At 37.5% G+C, this 21,950-nt stretch overlaps 1 protein-coding gene across 1 annotated transcript in view; it reads right to left on the bottom strand.

The window, feature by feature from the left end:
* The window catches only part of DNAAF10 (dynein axonemal assembly factor 10), a 94,712-nt gene that overhangs the window by 40,599 nt on the left and 32,163 nt on the right, over nucleotides 1–21,950 (bottom strand). Inside the window, 3 exon segments of the mRNA XM_024741621.1 lie at nucleotides 7,954–8,138; nucleotides 9,655–9,714; nucleotides 10,781–10,957. Coding sequence (XP_024597389.1) covers nucleotides 7,954–8,138; nucleotides 9,655–9,714; nucleotides 10,781–10,957 — 422 coding nt within the window.

Below are 21,950 nucleotides of genomic sequence, written 5' to 3' on the forward strand. Positions count from 1 at the left end.
TCCCGTCCCAAGAACCTCAAGTGCTTGTTACAGGGCGGGCCTGGCGTGGGAGCCCTCCAGAGTTGCTGAATGAATAAAAGTCTCAAAATTATACTGATGCTTACCTTTTATGAAGTGAGAAAGTAGTGGATAGAATTTAACATCACAACCTGTAGAAACAAGGTGTCTCCTATTACCTAATTCATTGATTATGTATTCATTAAACACTAAGAACTAGGCAGAATCTAGGCAACCAGGTCTATCAGTGAACAAGGGACAGAAATCCCTGCCCTTGGGGACCTTTCATTCGTGTCATTTCCAAAACCGGGGAAGACAAATACAAAATGCTTAAATGAATCATGTCAGAAGAGGTTAAACGCTATGGAAGAAAACAGAGTGGGGTAAAGGAGAATCAGGTGTATTAGTGTGTTTAAATGGTGGCCAGGAGAGTTCCTGTTGAACCAGGACACGGCTGAAACCCTTGGAAGCATTCCCTGTGGGTAGCCTGGGGGGCGAAGAGACGGTGCACAGGCCTACAGAGGAAGCATGCCAAAGGCTTGGGGGCAGCACGGAGGCAAAGGAGGCTGGAAGCAGAGGGAGGGTGACACACCGGGTTCTGCAGGTCACTGTGATGACTTGTGTTTTCACCCAGTGACAGAGCAGACTTACTTATGGCTCATAGTCAAAGATCAAATGTCAACTTACTAGAGTTTTTAAAAAATCTGAAAGAGTGAAAAAAGACTATCCAATGGCTGGGAAAGCCTGAAGACCACTGTGAATACACTCAATCAAGTTTCAAATATTTTATTTTCTTATTCATACAGTATGAAGTTTTCTAAAGATCCCACAACATGATGTTTCATGCAGAAGAAAAACTAAACATTCAACATAAACCATCCCTCCCCACCCACCCACGCACAGTAAAAAAAAAAAAAAACCCTCAGTCCCCAGTAAGGAAATAATGTTTGCACTATTTTTCTGTAATGCCAGCCAAGATATGCACAAGCAAGAGAAATAGAAAGCATTTGCTAAAATATTTGTAACAAATACTTATGTACAAAAAATTCACAAAAGACTAGTTCCCCCCCTTGAAGCAGAGCACATGGCAGTTGACACTGGAACAGATCAAACCACTGGCTGGGATTATAAGCCACGCACTGATCCAGAGGAAGAAAGTTACATGTAGTGGAGATTTTCAATTTGAACATTAACATTTCCAAAGTTTGGCAACATTATGTTTTAAAATTATGCAAATTATGTAAACAAGAGGTAACATATTTTAAATCGATCTACATGCAAAACTCCATGTCATGCAAGGACACCAAGCACCGGGATTTCTCTCACAGACAGAGCCCATGGCGTGCAGCACTCAGTTGAAGGAACAGCGATGGCAGGCGGGTGTGCCCAAAGTAAGATTCTTTCCTCTTGATTCAACCTGCCTTTTCCCACTCATGATTATAAAACCAGTTTTCTAGAAAAACTATATAGGGAAAGACTACAGTCCTACAAAGCTAACCAGAATGTCTTCTTCCAGCCAATAGTACCTTTGCAGAAAAGGGAAGGGATAATATCAAGTGGTGGAACATGGTAAACTACTTTTATATCACACAAATTTATTAAGTTACCTGTTACGTATGTGGGCAAATCAAGAACACCATTATGCACTCTCTGTGCCTTGTGGTAAAGAAATGTAAGAGGTATAAATTTGGATATCATTTTGCTCTTCTGTGGCATAGAGATTAGTAAGGTTTCTCCCATGTAAGTCATAAATAAGTATATGTGGGTGTAGAGATACACACATGCACATTAAATACCACCAGTTTTAGATTAGCTGCAAGTCTTTTGAAACAGAGAAAGGAAATTTATGGTTTAAACTAAGTTTAATGACAATTTACCACCCATGTAATGAAACAAATAAACGGATATCCTAAGCAGTTACATGATTATTTCAGGAACTCTTCAATAAGTCATGTCCGAGATAAATCAGGATTGCCTCAGATAGCTTCTGTCCTTTGCGAATAAAATCACAACAAACTGACACTCACTCAGGGACATCTAGTGAATGTAATGGCTCCTAGTTATGAAGTAACAGAATGAGGTGGCCATAGGCTCTGTGCTGTTGCTATATGAACACAAGGGCAGCAGCGCTGAACTATACTTTCTGCTCAAGCAGAGACGTCGTCAAAGCTGCGCAGCAATGAGACACAGTCCCTGGAAATATATCACAGGTATAGATAAAGTTACAAACCCCTTTGTTACAAAACCGTAATCAAGGTAAATAATAAGATGTTAACAAATGCTTTGTCAATCTCTCAAAAGAGAAAGGGCAGGACAAGGAAAATAGCTGGCCTAACACCTGGCTCAAATTGTACAATCTTCAATCTATATATAAAACTGTGTGAAATAAAAGTAAGGATGTTGAATGTTCTGCTTGGCACTTTTGTACTCTATCATTTTGCTTCTGAATCAAGTATATTAAATTAAAGCCAACCTACTACACATATAGAAAGCTACATATATCTATATATAAATATTTACATATGTATATATAGATACTTTCTTGTTATAAAAGATGAAGAAAAATAAATTAAAAAGCCAACCCCTTCCCTTTCTTCACCACATTGATATGCTCTTTTCATGCTGCTGTCCTTCAGCTTTAAAGTGCTACACTGAGTTATTGAGAGAATAAGAGTTCAATAACACTTAGTTGGCTTCATGAGGCTCATGTTGGAAAATGTGGCTTCACAGAGAAAAATACTTCCATTTAAATACACAGAGAGCATTGCTGGACGTCTTGAGCAGATCTTCAGAGATGGAGAAGAAAGCAAAAGTGTTGGGTGGTACTCTTTACAGAAGAGTCACACGTCTACCACCATCTTTTTGTGAATATCGAGGCCGCCTACAACCTGCAACAGAGAGAACAAATCAAACTTGACCAGGTTCGACGGACTCCTTTGTACTAGTCTAACCACCTTACCAAAACTACAGCTTAAAAAACATACTACTTTAGCCATTTCCAGAAGCTGTTGTTTTTAAAAACCTGCATTGCCTTTTGTTAGAACTTTCATGGCTTCTTTCTCCTAGGATAACATTTTCTTGTGTTCTAGCACTAGGGCTGGCAAATTTTTCTGTAAAGGGCTAGGCAGTAAATATTTCAGGCTCTGTAGGCCATGTATAGTTTCTCTTGAATTCTCTTCTCCCATTTTTTTTTTTTTTAAACACCACTTTAAAATGAAAAAACTTTTTTAGCTCAAAAACATACAAAACAGGCCACATGCAGGATTTGGCCCACTCTTTCGTCTGTCGTTTTGACATGGCCTTTCGTAGTTTAATATTAAATGATAACCAGACGTTACCATAAAAACTGTCAGAAACCAAATGCAGGCTTCACTTGTCAGTCTGTTCTACAATATATCAGAAAGTAATAAATGAATAAAAATTTCTGCACATTACTTTCCCATGGAGTCAAATACTTGTAAAGTTGTTACAGACACCTCAGTGAATACTGACATGGCCATGTGAAGTGCAATTACCTGTATTATTATTTGGGGCATAAATTTTATTAAGTATAACCTATATAAAGAAAGTAAACCATAAATGTTCACAGCCTGATGAATTTTCAGAGCGAACACCCAAGTAAACAGCAGCCAGGGAGGGCATCACTGGGGCTCTTCCGTGGCCCCCTTCCCGCACTGGCCACCTCCCTCCTCCCAAGCCACCGCCTGCCAGAGGTGGTCACTATCATGATTTAACACCATAGGTTACTCTGGTCTGCTTTTATACATTTTATAAATGAAATCTTTTGTGTCTGGCTTGTTTCACTCAGCGTTGTTTGTGAGATTCATCCATGTTGTTCTGCATAGCTACATCTGTATTATTTTTAAACCTTAAAAAATTTTTTTTGAAAAAGAAAGCTTAAACAGCCAGCTAGTTCTACAACTTCTGTTATGAAAACAGCAGTTTGCTATCCTGCCCTCAAATTTCGTTTTACTTAGAGGCAATCATTTAGAATTTTCAGCTGATTCTCAGTATTTTACCTATAGGTCTCCAAATAACACCCCTACATTGCTTTTTCTCGGATTCAAAGTTTTAGGCATCATCCACTGACTTCCCACCACAGAAGATGAAGATTATACTTTCACACACACCTCTCCCTTCTGTCCCCTCCACGTATACTTCCCACCTCTCCCACGCTTCAAATAATTGTATCTTTTTTTTTGATCAGGCAGAAATTCAGCATTTTATTTATGACTATATAGAATACTACTTACAGCAGAAGAGAATTGTGTACTATAGTTACTTTTTCTTTCCTGCACATTTGTTTTGCTACAGTTAATAACTGATCTTTTTCTTTGCCAGGTGTTCTATGGATTTATCATTAATTCAACCCTAAACTTTGTTCTAAATGCACTTAAATATATTATGTAATTCTATCAATTTTACTGTCTTGAAATCACTCCCAGAGCTTTCCAACCTGCTCCAATCCAGGCCTGTCATCTATGGATCCTCCTTCACCATCATCCTAGAGATTTCCTTCTTTCCTGTTGGACCTTCTGCTTCCTGGATCCCACATTGTCTTCTTTTTTTGATTTATAACCTTTTTATAGTGGGAGCACATCCTCTAGTAGTTTCCCAAAAAGGGAGGCCTTGCACACCTGAAAATGTCTTTGTTTCTACCACCTAGTTTGAGTTTATTGACAGTTCTCACTTGGAAATAACTGTCCCTCAAAATTGTGAAGGCAATGCTTCCATTGCCTTCTAGTTGCCAACTCTGCTGAGAAATTTGCCACCATTATGATTCTTTGTATGACACCCTTCCCCTCCTACCCCTCTACTTTAGCTCTTTGCAAGTTTGTAGAACCATCTCTTTGTTTTAAACTTTCATGACAATGTGCCTAGGCCCACATTTTTATATACTATGCTGGGTACTTAGTAAGTCCTTTTGGTCAAAGAAGCTCATTACTTTTGATTCTGACGTATTTTCTTGATTCATTTTTGACATTTCCTTCCCTGCATTTTTTTTCTGGACCCCTAGCATCTGGGTGTTAGACCTCCTAGAATGTATTTCAAAGTTTAAATGTCCGAGAGCTCTTTTATATATTCTCCAATTTTTGTTTCAAAAATCCAATACATTATATCCCTGAGGATAACCATGACAGATTTTTGTTCTACTTTGAAAGTTGTCACTGGCCTTGCATAGCCTGCTTCTCCAAGCTTCTTTTTCAGGTGTGATCTCATCTCTATAATCCATTTTAGACGCTTTCCTTGAATGTCTGGTGATCCGTGGCTCTCTGCTCCTGTGGAAAGGGCACTAGAGCCTCCACATACAAAGTGGGGCTGCTGACTGTGGCCTGCACTTCGAGTGATCAGATTTCCCAAAGAGGGCTGTCCCGCCTCTTGCCTGGAGAGTACAAGTCTAGCTGCCAGGGAATCAGGTTAGGGAACTGAGCCTTTCAGGGATTCCACCTTATAAACCAAGGTACTTCTCAGCTTTCCAAGTTTCTAGCTTAGAATTTTTACTCCTGTCTGCTAAACCAATTAACCATTCAACTTTATAAGTTGCCAAATCTGGTTAACTATCCTCTCTGCTATTCACTTGGCCCTTGTGGGTTTATAACCTTTTCTTTTTAACCGATTTAATTTCAGTGGAGGTTTGAGAGGAAGCAAAAGTAAATAGATGTGTTCAGTCCACCAACTTTAATCCTGTCACTAATCATTTATAGTATTTGTGCATGGTAAAGTATTCTGAAAATGTTAAAGTAGGTATGTAGTATGTGATCTTATTTAAAATAACTTCCTTGGGACTTCCCTGGTGGCTCAGTGGTTAAGAATCCACCTGCCAATGCAGGGGACACAAATTCAAGCCCTGGTCCAGGAAGATCCCACATGCCATGGAGCAATTAAGCCCATGCACCACAACTACTGAAGCCCATGCGCCTAGAACCCATGCTCCGCAACAAGAGAAGCCACTGCAATGAGAAGCCCGCGCACCACAACGAAGAGTAGACCCCGCTCGTCGCAACTAGAGAAAGCCCGTGGACAGCAATGAAGACCCAATGCAGCCATACATACATACATAAACTGTCCTTTCTCTTTCACTGTTATAGCTTAAGAAATCAGAATAAAGAGAAATCAATGAAGCCAAAGTTAAGAGCTTGATAAATGTTCCAAAAAGTTGGCTTAATACACAAAACATTTTTCTTCATTCCTGAACTATGCCCTCCAAAAATACAAGTAAAGGCAATTTATCACAAAATGCTGAAAAACAAACTCAAAGCTTAGCTTATGTCATCAGTGTAAATAGTATCATTTCTATACCTAGGGATGTATTTTAATTTCCTTTCACTGGTAAGTGATTTACATGCAAGTTTGAGTTTATATTTACTAAATGCAAGTAGTCTTCACTTATACACATCCTTTCCATTAACACTCCAGTCAAGAGTTTCTCTTTTTTGTTTTGTTCCCTCAAGTCTTGGAATTAATTTTTTTTCCTTCTTTCGAAAACTGGCTGCTACCTATGATGCCACTACCAACATGGTCTCAGGTCGCACACAATGCGATGTCCGTCCACGGGAGTCCTTCAGCAAGTACTGGCAACAGCGAAGGAGGAAGGACTTCCCTGGTGGCGCAGTGGTTAAGAATCCACCTGCCAATGCAGGGGACATGGGTTAGAGTCCTGGTCCGGGAAGATCCCATATGCCGCGGAGCAACTAAGCCCATGCGCCACAACTACTCAGCCTTCGCTCTAGAGCCCATGAGGCACAACCACTGAGCCCACAGGCCACAACTACTGAAGCCCAAGTGCCTAGAGCCTGCACTCTGCAACAAGAGAAGCCACCGCAATGAGAAGCTCATGCACCGCAACAAAGAGTAGCTCCCGCTCGCTGCATCTAGAGAAAGCCCGTGCACAGCAACAAAGACCCAACACAGCCAAAAATAAATTAAGTAATTTATTAAAAAAACAGTGAGGGAGGAGACACAACGGAGGGACAGGACACAGAGCAGTACCACCTGGCATGGGTTCCAAATCTCAAGGCTCAAGCCTATCTAACATCTTCCAAAAAGACCTCGAGTGTTCTTTAAACTAGAGCACCACCCTACTTTTTGAAACAAAATGCAAAGATAGTATTCCCTTGAGATGAAGAAAGATCCTTAAAGGATCACGTGAACTTCTACTTAAATGCTGAAGTAGATACTTAAGTCCTTATATAACACACAAACAAAGTAATTTGTTTTCCCTGGTGTCATCTAAGTAAAAAATGAGAAGAAGAGGAGGGAAGTCTTTTATAGAAAGATTTCCCAGTCATGACTGAAATTTTTCAAAACTTTTTCTTTGTTATCTTTGCCTTTGCTTTGCATTGCTCAGTATCTCTCGCTTACAGTTAAAACTGCTTTTAACACATCAAAAAGTTAGTATCTTTGCTTTAGGGGCAGGAGTAAAGAAGAGAAGCAGTACACTGGAAGCCAAGCCGTTGCCCCAGTTTCCACCTAGAGCTAGTTGTCGAGGCCTTCCCACAACTGTAGCCCCTGCCTCTGTGGAGCCCTTGCCCCAGATTACAAGAACTATCCATCAGTAGCTCAGAAAAATAAAATCACCTTTTTACAAGGCCTAGCTGCTGAGTTTAAGACGGACAGGGACTCCATTTCTGTTGTCCTCATGAAACCAAGCCTCTGGATTCCTAGCTGAAACTCATGAACTCATATTTCCCATAAAAGTATTTTCAAACAACCTAGCTGTTCATTTGGGAGACTACCAATAATAAGTAAAAGTCACTAGTACCATTCTTGTGGCATTTTATCAGACAATCACTGAGAATAAAATCAGTAACAATTACAACAAAGAACATTTCAAAACCTTGAATATGGAGCAATTAGGCAAAATCAAAAGTAGAAATGTCTAGGGCAAAATAAAGGAATTCTCTAGTAAGTGGTATTAAAAATGTTTTCATGAAGTGTAACTACGAATGTACTTACAGCACAGAATTCTTCAAAGGATATTCTTCCATCTCCATCCTTATCTGCATTTATTATGGTTTTGTCCACGATTTGCTGTAACTGTGTATCTTTCAGATTGTTCCCCACCATCATCTTCAGCACCTGGAAGAGTTCCCCATTGGAAATATAGCCATCTTTATCCATGTCATAGATTCGGAAAGCAACTAAAAAGAGAGTAAGGAAAATCAATGGCAAAATCAAAGGCAATCACAAACGAATACTTTCAATGAGAGAGAGAACAATAAGCTGCCAAACAGTTAGAATTCTACTATGAGGACAGCTCCTTCCTACACAGAGATGTCTTTAGGTGAAGATGGTTAAGAGTATATAGGCTATGGGACTTCCCTGGTGGTCCAGTGGTTAAGACTTCACCTTCCAATGCAGGGGGTGGGTTTGATCCCTGGTCAGGAGCTAAGATCTCACATGCCTCATGGCCAAAAAACCAAAACATAAAACAGAAGCAACAAATTCAATAAAGACTTTAAAAATGGTCCATGTTGGGCTTCCCTGAATCCGCCTGCCAGTGCAGGAGACACGGGTTCGAGCCCTGGTCCTGGAAGGTCCCACATGCCGCGGAGCAGCTAAGCCCGTGCGCCACAACTACTGAGCCTGCGTTCTACAGCCCGTGAGCCACAACTACTGAGCCTGTGTGTCACAACTACTGAAGCCCGCGTGCTAGAGCCTGTGCTCCGCAACAAGAGAAGCCACCACAACGAGAAGCCCATGCATTGCAACAAAGAGTAGTCCCCACTCGCCGCAACTAGAGAAAGCCCATGCACAGCAACGAAGACCCAATGCAGCCAAAAATTAAAAAAAAAAAAAAAAAGGTCATTGAAAAAATCTTAAAAAAAAAAAAGTGTATATGAGCTATGGAATCAAGACTGCTTTGGCCAATTAGTGTAGCCTAGTGGTAAGTTATTTACCCTTCCTAAGCTTCATTTTCTGCACATATAAAATTGGGGCTAATAATAGTTCTAACCTCTCAGGTTCTTTACAGTACCGAATGAGATAATATACAATCAAAGACAGCAAATGCTATTACTATTATTCTCATTTATATCAAAAAGAGTTCGTTTGCAAAGGATGTTTGCATATAGCCTGCACCTCAGAGAACTGTTATAAATACAACATCTCTCTAGTTAAGAGCTGAATGTTTTAAAAAGATATCAGATGTTCCCTATGATAGAGGCAGCCTACGTAAACCAAAATAGTGGACTTCTGGCTAAATAATTCTGAATACAACGAGTGTAAATGAAGTTAACCTAATCATATTAGAGCATTTCTTCTCACTTTCATGCCAACATTTTATAATAACTATAAATGGAATATAATCTTTAAAACTGTGAATCACTATATTGTACACCTGTAACTTATAAAACACTGTACATCAACTACACTTCAATTAAAAAAAATCTCTTATCTAAGACATGTAATTCACATGGCTGTAGAAGGAAATTCTATTTTCCTTCTATCCAACTAAAAGCAACAACGACACATCATTAAAAAATGCAAACTGCAAATGTCCAGAAAGGATTTTCTCCAGAATGTAAAATTTTTGTTATGTTTACTAAGGATCTAGAATAAAAGACATCTTTTAGAATATTTTAAAAGGAGGTTATAATGCAATATGGGGTAGTGGTCTTAAGAGGGAGAATGAACTCAGTGAAGAGAAATACTTACACCTCAACTTCTGTTCCTTATCTCCTTTGACACTGAACTGAGAGACTCCCTCAATGAACTCTGAATAAGAATAAAATATGTTTACAAATCAGAAGTTTCAATTTTTTACAAAGAAAAACAACACATACCCACATACACACACACACACACACAAACCCCTACATGTTCACAAAAAGATATTTTCTTGCTGCAAAAGAAAATATTACTAGCTGTGTTTAAAACTGAAAAAATTTGAAACTTTGCAACAAACGAGGTTCTATATATATACATTTTAATCTGAACCTGGAGTTCTCTAAAGTCAAATCAATTTAAACAAATACTTATGCTACAGAGCATAACACTCAAAAAAAATATATTCTTTAAGCTATTTAACTCTTTTTTCTTAGAATATGACAAAAGGAGGCTTTAAAAAATTTACATTGTTTGGCATAAAAAAAAAATTTTGGATTTCTGCCTCCAAAATTCAGAATCATTTAAATAAACTGTTGGATGTTTCATTAACAAATGGTCATTTTTCTTCACTGCCTGCTAAACACTAAATCATAACCAGTTTTAAAGCCCTTCACTTATAATCCAATTCCTCAAACTAAAATAACAAAATCTGTTGATTCCCTGATGAAATGAAATGTTTATTTACTTTAAAGTGTAGAATCGTATGGTTAATATTAGCAAAAGCACTACTGTCTTTGTAAAATCTTAGATTCACTAAATTAATCCTTTCTATGATAATACTCATATCCTTATTACGTCTGCTTACTTTTTATTGCTGACTTAGTATTAAGTCTCATTCTTTTATAAAAAGTTTTAAAAATGTAGCTTCTAATATTATAAGTTTCCCTAAAGTGAGCCTAATTTTCGAACAACAAAAGAAATTCTAAATCCCATTTTTCAGATTACCTTAAAGGGCAATTTGATCATTTATGACCCCAAAAGTAAAAGATCTTATTAGCCCATTAAGGTTCATATATCACAGATTTTGAGGTTTTAATGTAATCTATCTTTATAAGAAAACCAGTAATACACATTCAAGAAAAACTAAATTTTTCAGATGTTTTTGTACACAGAGCTGTAAGACGCTATTCACAGATTATCTAACTGGTAGTTTAAAAAAAAACTACTTCCTTACCTTTAAAGTCTACTTCTCCGTTCCCATCTGTGTCAAATATATCTATTACTCGCTGTACTAAGGGATTCTGTTGTAGCTCAGGCAGAGACATGAACTCTTCCACACTCAAAGAACCAGAATTGTCCAAATCGAGCTTCTTAAATCTCTTTCCTAGCCTTTTAATTTCATCAGCATCAACTAAAAGCAAACAAAAAGAGGCAGCAAGATTTACCAAACGATTTTGTGATAATTATAGGAAAAAAATTCACCACTTATCCAAGAGTTTAATTTCCAATTTAAAGAGTTGCATATACGATTGACTAATTTCTTATAACAAAGAAAATATATCATAAAACTTTTTTGTTACCCTTTTGTTTGTCTGCACCTGCCATAACATACAACCAACTGTAGGCTGAGTAAGATATTACCAGATTAACAATGCTAGGCTGATCATGGGAGTCAGGTGGTTCCTACCAGGCAGACTAAATCAATCTCTATGTACCAGGCACTCTAATTTTCACTTATCTTGTAAAATTTTAATTTAGTTTATTTCTAGCAGTTCATCGTTCAAAATTTGAACATGGTTTGAACAAAGTTCAATATTCAAAGCCTCCCTCCAATGTTGCCAGCTTCTTGAATATTCTTCTAAAGATATTCTTTGCAAATAAGAGCAAAGAAAACGCAGCATTTTTAGATTTTAATTAAATTTTTAAGAAAAAATTTTATAAAGGTTAAATTTTTAAAGGTTACTATCCGTTTACAGTTATTACCAATATCCTAAAAATCAGGCACAGATCTTTAAAACAGATCCAACCCACCTTGGCAGCACCATTAAGTGCTTCAGCTTTGCACTTCGCACAAGAATATAAAGAATTCCAACTTTTGGCACCAACTTTCATCAAAGATTTTTTTCTGCTACTTGGGATCGTACTCCCTTAAAACAGATGAACAAGGAAAAACAAACAAACCTCACCCTTTTGACTCATCTTGTGACTCAGAGATACTGCTTTTCATATGTTTTGCCAAGCTGAAACTCATGTTATTTTCCCACTTTTTGTAAGGATACCCTTGGGAGGATTATCTTTTTTAGTAGTTGGAAGTGCCTACATATTCAATTTACATTATATTATACAAAGTATTGTAACAGTTAATCTTATAGTCATACATATATGTATGTCTCTAAAATTTAAGATATTAAAAACTTAGATATTTTAGTCTGAGTTTATAATATAGGTATATATTATAATAATATAGCTATTACTATGGAATGTTTACATGGAAAACAGCAAATTGAATTGTTGAGACCATACCCAGATCACTGCAGCCTTGAATATACTCAGGAATAAATGTGAAATCTAGATGGTTTCCTATTTTAACAAGTGATTTCAAGAATCTTATTAATATTACCACATAAAATAATTAAGAAGTTGCCTTTAGAGAGCTCATGTTGCTACAGTAAATTTAAATAAATATTTCCAACTGGACATATTAACGCTAGAGAGTATATAATATTAATAGAGATAGAAAGGTTACTTATTCATTCAGCATCTTCTCAGATGAAGAAACATTAACCACCTCTCTTTATTATACATATATTTTTTATCATTTAGAAAAAAAGAATGTAAGAGATTCCCAACAGTGGCAAAGAGATGCAGGCCTCTGGCTCTTCAAGCACTGTTATTACTATACACACACACCAAGCTGCTACTCCACTGTTAGGTGATTTTGAGGTTTCTCAGAATGAAAAGGAAAAGGAATAAGCAGAATGGTAGAAAAATAAATTTTCCTCAAATTTTAGCCAATTCTCCAAATTTGTAAAACAGTAATAAGTAGCAACAAGACTACTCCTTCAGGAAATTCTTTTAATAGCCACTTTATAAGTAATTTATTACCTATTAGTCCATAAACAATTTAAAACAAAATAAAGCAAGTCTTATCAAATCCTCCTAGTGATAATAGTATCTTCAAAGAAACAACTAAATGCAATGTGGGATCCTGGATAGAATTCTGGAAAAGAAAAACTTTCCAGTGTCACGATTTCTTTTTTCACTAAAATATATAGTTTAAGAGTACTGTAAGAATGTTAATTTCTTGATTTTGATAATGATAATTGCACTTTAAGTCTGTGAGATGTTACCATCAGAGGAAGCTTGGGTGAGTGATATTTGGGAACTCTATGATTTTTGCAACATTTTTGTAATTTTTCCTTAAGCCTCTTCCTATTTGTGACAACTCTTAATTTTTCTCCTTGTGTTTCATGACTTTGAAACTTCTGATCCAGTATTTTGTAAAATATCTCCCAGAGTGAGTTGCTGATGTTTTTTTCATGATTAGAATGCTTTGGGGCAAGAATGCTTTGGGGCAAGAATACCATAGAAATGATATGTCCTTCTCAGTGCGTCATTATCAAGGGGTTCATGATGTCAACATGTCTCTTCACTAGTGATGCTAATTTTGATCACTTGGCCAAGGTAGTTTCTGCCAGATTTCTCCACTATAAATCTACTATCTTTCCCTCTGTATTAAAATATATTGGGGGGGGGCTTCCCTGGTGGCGCAGTGGTTGAGAGTCCGCCTGCCGATGCAGGGGGCACGGGTTCGTGCCCAGGTCCGGGAAGATCCCATATGCCAGGGAGTGGCTGGGCCCGTGAGCCATGGCCGCTGAGCCTGCACGTCTGGAGCCTGTGCTCCGCAACGGAGAGGCCACAATGGTGAGAGGCCCGCGTACCGCAAAAAAAAAAAAAAAATACTGGGGGGAATACTCTGAGACTATTCAAATATCCTACTTTCTCCTCAAACTCTGATCTAATTGGAGCATCATCTAGGTAGGTCTTGTTTGCAAAATTTTATTACTGTGGTATTGCCTAATAATGATTTTCTTTTTCCCTCATTATTAACTGGACTGTTCCTGTCAAAAAACAAAACAAAACAAACCTGTCCCCTTTCCCTATTTGTTTCTTTATTCAATTATTCGTATCAGCATGGATTCATGGGTACTTATTTTATCCTATGGGTTAAAATCCAATGTCATTACCTGTTAACCAAATTATTCCAGCTTTCTTCTTTAGGTACTACCTCAAGCTGGCTCCTGTGTGACTTTTCAACAATCCCCAATTTGAGCATTTCCTTATTTTCTGGCACCATAGAATGTTCCATTCTCATCCTGACTATGTATTTCTAAGAAGATATGCCCCAATCTCGTTTGTATGGCAGGATATTTAGAACTATGCTATAGAACGAAAACTATAGATCCCTAATAAGGGATCTTAGAGGTACTGTGGAAAGAGTTCTCAGATACGATAAAATTACCTATGGAGAAACGTGTTGTTTTTTTTTTTAATTTATTTTTATTTCTGGCTGCGTTGGGTCTTCGTTGCTGCACGTGTGGGCTTTCTCTAGTTGCGGCGAGCGGGGGCTACTCTACTCTTGTTGCGGTGCGCAGGCTTCCCATTGCGGTGGCTTCTCTTGTTGCGGAGCACAGGCTCTAGGTGCGCGGGCTTCAGCATTTATGGTGTGCGGGCTTCAGCATTTGTGGTGCGCAGGCTCAGTAATTGTGGCTCGCGGGCTCTAGAGCGCAAGCTCAGTAGTTGTGGCGCACGGGCTTAGCTGCTGCACGGCATGTGGTATCTTCCCGGACCAGGGCTCGAACCCGTATCCCCTGCATTGGCAGGCGGATTCTTAACCACTGTACCACCAGAAGCCCCGAGAAACATGTATTGAATAACCTTGTAAAGACTAGCACAAGAATAAAGCCTTATAGTGTTGTCAATGGAAGCTATTGGGTAGTTTTTCAACATAAAGATTAATTTAAAAGTTTTAAAGTCTTCTGTAAAATTCATCTTCTACAAAAGTAATGACTGTATTTCCAATGTTATCCCAAATAAGAAATCAAAACCACCAGGGGGCGCAGATAAAACCTTCATAAGCAGCTCCAAAAAACTGCCTAATTTTATAACAACCCTGTGATTACACTAGCAGTCTAATATTTATATTCTACACAGAATACTTTAACAGAACAAAGCAAAGAAAGCTCCCTATTAATACTGAAAGAGAATCAAAAAGGTATATTATGAAAAATGGACATTTGTGCTGTGTCTTTTCCTTACAAATGGAAAACTTTCATCCACTTTAAAAGGTCTAGATTCTAGAGGTATATCATAATTTTCTAATGCAAGAGGCAACACATGCTCTTGGTGTTTCCAGAATAAAATTATTACACACTTAAAAATTATTAATTATCAAATATACAAGAGCTACACATCAGCACCAACAAAAGAATTATCAAGTTGTAATCAAAACGCTAAAAAGAAATTTTAAACCAACTTTGGGAAATAACTGATATTCCAAAAACGCATTATTAAATATACAATTCTACAGGTTTTGACAAACACATACACCTACGTAAGCAGCACTGCAATCAAGACAGAAGCACATTTCTATAATCCCAAAATGTTTCCTAAGGCCCTTTCCAGTCAATCACAAACACACCGAACCCCCTCCCCACCACAACCCTAGGCAACCACTGTTCTGCTTTCTGTAACTAAATTCTGTCTAGAATTTCACATAAATGGGACCATAGATACGTACTCTTGTGTCCATCTTCCTTTTCTCATTAAGTTTTTGACATTAATCCAAGTTGTTTCATATGTCAGTAGTTTCTTCCTTTTTATGGCACAGTAGTATATATATAGTCCACTGTACGGATATACTACAATCAGTTTACGCATTCATCTGTTAACAGACATTCCTACTGTTTCGTTCGGGACTTATTAGGAATAAAGATTCTAAGAATATTATACTTATACTTAAGTCTTTTTGTAAACAAATGTTTTCCTGGAATTGCTGGGTCATAGGGTAAGCATACATTTGACTTTCAGAAACTGTTAAAGTTTTCCAAAGTGGTGTACCATTTTACACTCCCACTGGCAATATCTGAGAATTCCAGGAGCTCTACACCTCCTTGCCAACTCGTGAAATTGTGAGTCTTTCTAAGTTTAGCCACTCTGCTGGTGGCAGCACTATGCGATTATAGTTTTAGCCTGCGTTCCTCTGAGGATTAATTATCTTGAGCATCTTTTTCATGTGATTATTGGCAGCTGATATATCTTCATTTAAGTGACTTCAAATATTTTACCCTTTTAAAAGGTGGGCTGTCTTTAAAAAGTTGTCTGATTCTCTCTTTATACTGATTGGTGCAAGTCCTTTGTCAGGTGTAGGCATTTCAAGTATCTTCTCCCAGCTTATAAGCTGCCTTTAAGGAGCAAAAACCTTCAATTTTGATGACACCCATTTTTTTCTTTTATGATTCATGTTTTACAAATAAACTAAAAATCCTTGCCTATGGTGGTCGTGAAGATTTTCTCTGATGTTTTCTTCTAGAAGTTCCATAGTTGTGGCTTTTATGTTTAAATTTATGACCCATGTTTTTGTACATAAGTAAGGGTAAACTTTTATCCCAGTTACTTTCTTCAAAAGGCTCCCCCTTACACTGGTACCTTTGATGTTTTTGTCAAAAATCAATTAACTGTATAAAGTAACATGTTGTACACCTTAAATTTACACAATGTTACATGTCAAATATCCAATTAAAAAAATTTTTTTAGTCAATCAATGGACTGCCCTGGTGGCGCAGTGGTTAAGAATCCGCCTGCCAATGCAGGCGACACGGGTTCAAGCCCTGGTCCGGGAAGATCCCACATGCTGTGGAGCAACTAAGTCCATGCGCCATAGCTACTGAGCCTGCGCTCTAGAGCCCGTGTGCCACAGCTACTGAAGCCCGCACACCTAGAGCCCGTGCTCCACAACAAGAGAAGCCACCGCAATGAGAAGCCTGTGCACCACAACGAAGAGTAGCCCCCGCTCGCAACAACGAAGACCCAACGCAGCCAAAAATAAATTAATTAATTAAAGAAAAACTGTTTTTAAAGTATACCTGAATAAAAGACTAGAGTTATTTTAAAAAAAAATCAATCGAATACACACACATGGGTTTATACCCTCTACTCTGTTCCACTGATTTATCTTATGCCAATACCACAGTTTTATGTTTTAGTCTTTAAATCAGGGAACACTGTCCTCACACTTCGTTGTTCTTTTTCAAAATTGTGCCAGCTCTTCTAAGACCTGGGTGTTCCCATATAGAATTAACAATTATTTGGTAATTTTTATTAAAACCCTGCTGAAAACAATTGGGATTGTCTTGAATCTACAGATCAATCTGAGTAGAACTGATACCTTAACAGTATCAAAGTCTTCCAATCTATGAATATGGTACCTCCCTCCATGTACTTAGGTCTTTTTAAGTTTCTCTCAGTGATGTTTCATAGTTCGGTGTATAGATCTTACATATATTTGGTTAAATTTACACTTGAATATCCCAATGTTTTTATCCTATTATAAATGGTATTTTTGTCAATTTCATTTTTTTTTTTCAATTGTTCACTGCTGTTATAGAGAGATTCCACTGCTTTTCGTATATTGCCCTTGTATCCTACAATCTTGCTAATAAGTTGCTTTCTTATTTCTAGGAACAGGATTTACTACATACACAACCATGTCATCTGAGAATAAAGACAGCTTTACTCCTTCCTTTCCAATCTGAACGTATTACGTTTCTTCTACTGGACTTAATGTACTGGCTAGAACTTCTAGTACAGTTTTGACTACTATTGGTCAGAGTGAAAAACTACTTTTTTCCCCATGGAAAGCATTCAGTCTTTCATCATTAAATAAGTATGATGCTAGCTATAGGTTTTTGGTAGGTGCCCTTTATCAGGATGATATAGTTCCCTTCTATTCCTAATTTGCCAAGACTATTTATGATGAGTGGCTACTGAACTCTGTCAAACAAATGCTTTGCTACAACTATTGAGAAGATGTTTTTTCTCTTTTATTACATCAATATAGTGAATTACATTAATTGATATTTCTAGATAAAATCATACTCCTGGGATAAACTCCACTTGACCATGCTTTATTGTCCTTTTTACATATTGCTGGATTTGACTTACAAATATTTAAGGATTTTTACACATATGTTCATGTTGAATACTGGTCTACAGTTTTCTATAATGTCTTCGGTACTGCTATCGGTATAACTCTAGCTTCTATTTTCTTAAGGATTCTTTATTTTTTTTCCATTACATGTTTGCTAGAATTTACCAGTAAAGCCATCTGGGCCCTGGAGTTTTCTTTGTGGGAAAGAATTCAATTTCATTAATAGATATAATGCTATTAAGATTTTCTATTTCCTTTTGTGTCAGTTTTAGGAACAGGCATACCTTGAAGATATCGCAGGTTTGGTTCTAGACCACTGCAAAATAGCAAGTCACATGAATTTTTTGGTTTCCCAATGCGTATAAAAGTTATGTTTACACTATACTGTAGTCTATTACGTATGCAACAGCATTGTCTAAAAAAAACAATGTACATACCTTAATTTAAAGGTAATTAAATTATGCTAAGTTTAATTAATAAATTATGCTAAAAATGCTAACCATCATCTGAGCCTTCAGCAAGTCGTAACAGAAACATCAAAGATCACTGATCACACATCACCATAACAAATATGATAACAATAGTGAAAAAATTTGAAATATCGCGAGAATTACCAAAATGTGACAAAACAGACGCAAAGTGAGCAAGTGCTGCTGGAACAATGGTATCAATACACTTGCTTTATACAGGGTTGCCACAGACCTCCAGTTTGTTTAAAAATTTTTAAAAAGCCAAAAAGCAGTATCTGTGAAGCACAATAAAATGAAGTACAGTGATAAGAGGTCTGCCTGTATTCGTTTTTTCAAGGAATTTGTCTTGTTTCATCCAACGTGTAGAACTTATTGGAATAAAACTGTTTATAAAATTCCCTAGTTATTCTTTTAACATCTGTAGGATCTGTAAGTGATGTCAGTTGTTTCGTTCCTAATATTGTTAACTGTGCTTTCTTTCTTTCTTCTAGAATGCTTCTGCAAAATGTGAATGCTATGTACCACTAACTTCCTCCTACCTTAGGTAAAAGATACAGTCAAAAATGATTCACCACCTCAAAACTCACAAAGGCAAATGAATACTGTCCAAAGATGTCACAAAAGAAGCTACACACTCAATCCTAAAAATACATTCTTAGAATTGTCTTCAAAGCTCACTGAGTTTCGGGAGAAAATCTGTAATAGAAAAGCCATGTAACGTAAAAAGTTGGAAGAAACCTTGGAGATGAAAAACTCCAGATGAGGATAAAGACCCAGAGAGTTAAGTAAGTTGCTCAGTCTGTAAAGCTTGATGGCAAAAGCTGGGCGACGGGATTTCTTGAAATACTTTCCGATCTCATTTCTTTCCTTGTTAGTTACATCAGAAGAGTTAACACAGAAGGTTAGGCTAAGAGATACTAAACACTGTTGTTCCTCAACCTGCACTCTTGGGCCAAGTCTGGAGAAAAGGGAATAATAAGAATATTTCCACTTCAGGTAGATAAAAATCAAACAACCTATTTTTAAGATGTTCCCCTACTGGTTTTCCCGCTGAAGGTGTTTGTATTGCTGGTGTTCTTCTCTTTTTGGTTTATTTACATTGTGGTTCAAATGAGAATATGCAATAAGCATATATTTGTAAGATCATAAAAGCACATCTTCAAGTTTTCTCACTAAGTTATTAATAACCCTGGCTTGAAAGTCACACACTTTTTTTCTTTTAACCTAAGTATACTGTGTAGGTCAGTAACATATCTTAATCAGAAGATATGGCTCTCAAAGAGTTCCACTGTTTTTGTACGTCAAATCCAACCCTAACCCATTATTATCACATTCTCCAAGCTTTTCTTTTATCTTTTCCTATGATATGCTGCAGTTAAACATATTAGTTGCACTTTTCTTTAGCTTTGTTATCAGTCCCCACCACCAACTCCCCCCAAAATGTGGTATTTTCACAAAAGCATGCATATTCAAGAGTCTTCTTTTACTTTCAGCCCCATTTAGTCAAAAGACTTATTTATGGCTGCTTGAGAGCTCAATCTGGTTTATCGCCAAGAATGTAATACTGCATCCCCAGTCTCTGCTTTTTTCCCTTGCTGCCTTGCCTTTTACCTTAACATTAAGAAATTCCAGCATACAATTTATATAATGACTTTTACTTTCTTCTTGATGACATCTTCCACAGACAATTCTGGCTTCTTGCTCTAATTTGAACCACCTGCTTTCCAGGTCCCTGGCATAGTTGTTATCCTGGGATCTTCACTGGTGTCTTAAGAGATTTAGTTTCTTGGATCTTGTTTCATCTTTTTTGTCTAACTGCTCCTTCATTTTTCTGGGTACATATTCAAGAACGTGTGAAAGGTAAATTTCCCAAGTCCTTACATTTCTGGAAATGTCTTTAATTTGGCCTCTCACCTGAGTAATCATTTGGTTGCTATCAAATTCTAGATTTAGGAACTCAGAACGAACTTTGAATTAACTGCCCTATTGCTTTCTAATATCTATTGCTGCTGCTAAGAAATCCAATGCCAGTAGACTCTTATTCTTTTTGAGGCCAACCTTTTCCCTGTCTAGCAGCTCTTAGGATTTTCTTTTTGCTCTTGGACTTTTAGAACTACAAAAGAGGTTGACACCAAATGGAGATCTTTTTTCATCTATACTTCCCGAGTATCAGAATGCTCTTTCAATCAGAAGATACGATTTTTTGGGTGAAGAAAATTTTCTCCTACTATTTCACTGATTATTTTTGCTTTTATTTCATGTAATATAACTTTTGAGATGTCTTTTAGACAGATGCTATTACATTCTGTATTTGTTCTCCAAGTTCCTCTTTTCTTGTGTATTTTTCCATCTCTTTTGCTCTAACATTCTGAGGGAGATCCAAGAATTTATACTTTTGCTAAATGGCTAGCTAGGCTTTCTTAAACCAGCTAAAGTAACTGTCTTCTACATACCAGCTACAAAATCACTCAATTTTGTGGTAGACTATGAAATTACTACATGCCACGGGCTTCACTGCTGAAACTACCAGTTTGTTAAGTGCTACCATGATGCCAAAATTTGACAGTATGGATAAAGAAAACAGAGCTAGCACTTCACTTTTCTTAAGACTACTCATCTAAAAACCTGAAATTTTTAGAACACAGTAAACAATCCAGGCATTGTTTTTTAAAAAGGTACTGTGATGGTAAAACAAGGTAGCAACTTCAAGCCTAGGCGTTCAAGTTCGTGCACTATACTTCGTTACTCAGCAACAAGCTTTACTGAAAGAAAACAGAATATAAGGAACTCTCAGTGGACTAGGTGAGATAAATTAGAGTTCAGGGTCACTAATTACTAAGTAAATGATAAATCATGGCTGGTAGATTAAGCAGCATGAATGATTTGATACATTTATGAAGATTTAAATCTAAAGTAACAAGTGTACAAGTCAATTTCAAAGTTAGTGACATAAAATTTTTATGGATATTAAAAGTTTCCACCAAAGATTTCTGAGATGATAAATAAAGATTTGGGAGTAAACCGGAAATTACTCTTTAGAACACACATCACTGAAAAATTTAAGTGAACTGGAGGGCAGGAGGCACTGGCGGGACGTGGGCCTGCAAAACCATGAGCGAAGCGGGTTTGGGCCCTCGACGGTGGGCGCGAGTGTCCCGCCTGCAACCCATCGGCTCCACAGGAGGCAATTATGAAGCCCCTTGATCATAAGAAGCTGGATCTGGATGTGCCATATTTTGCAGATGTCGTAAGACGACAGAAAATGTAGCTGTTTATATCTGGGAAGACCTTCAGAAATTTCTTCCTGCAGGAGTTCTTCATAAAGTAAAAGTATATGAGGGCTTCCCTGGTGGCACAGTGGTTGAGAGTCCGCCTGCCGATGCAGGGGACACGGGTTCGTGCCCCGGTCCGGGAAGATCCCACATGCCGCGGAGCGGCTGGGCCCGTGAGCCATGGCCTCTGAGCCTGCACGTCCGGAGCCTGTGGTCCGCAACGGGAGAGGTCACAACAATGAGAGCCCCGCGTACAGCAAAAAAAAAGCATATGAAACTGACAATAATATTGTAGTCTATAAAGGAGAATAACTCTTAGAGGTTAGTACTACAGAATGATTTAATTTCTTTCCATATTTGAAGAAGATCTTTATCCCCTTGGACAATTAAGAAGTCATCACATAATTGTTACATCTCCGAATTGTGTTCTGGAGCACTTGATTTACTGGAATC

The sequence above is a fragment of the Neophocaena asiaeorientalis genome, unplaced genomic scaffold (assembly GCF_003031525.2).
Source record: "Neophocaena asiaeorientalis asiaeorientalis breed wild unplaced genomic scaffold, Neophocaena_asiaeorientalis_V1.1 scaffold381, whole genome shotgun sequence".
NCBI classification, from domain to species: domain Eukaryota; kingdom Metazoa; phylum Chordata; class Mammalia; order Artiodactyla; family Phocoenidae; genus Neophocaena; species Neophocaena asiaeorientalis.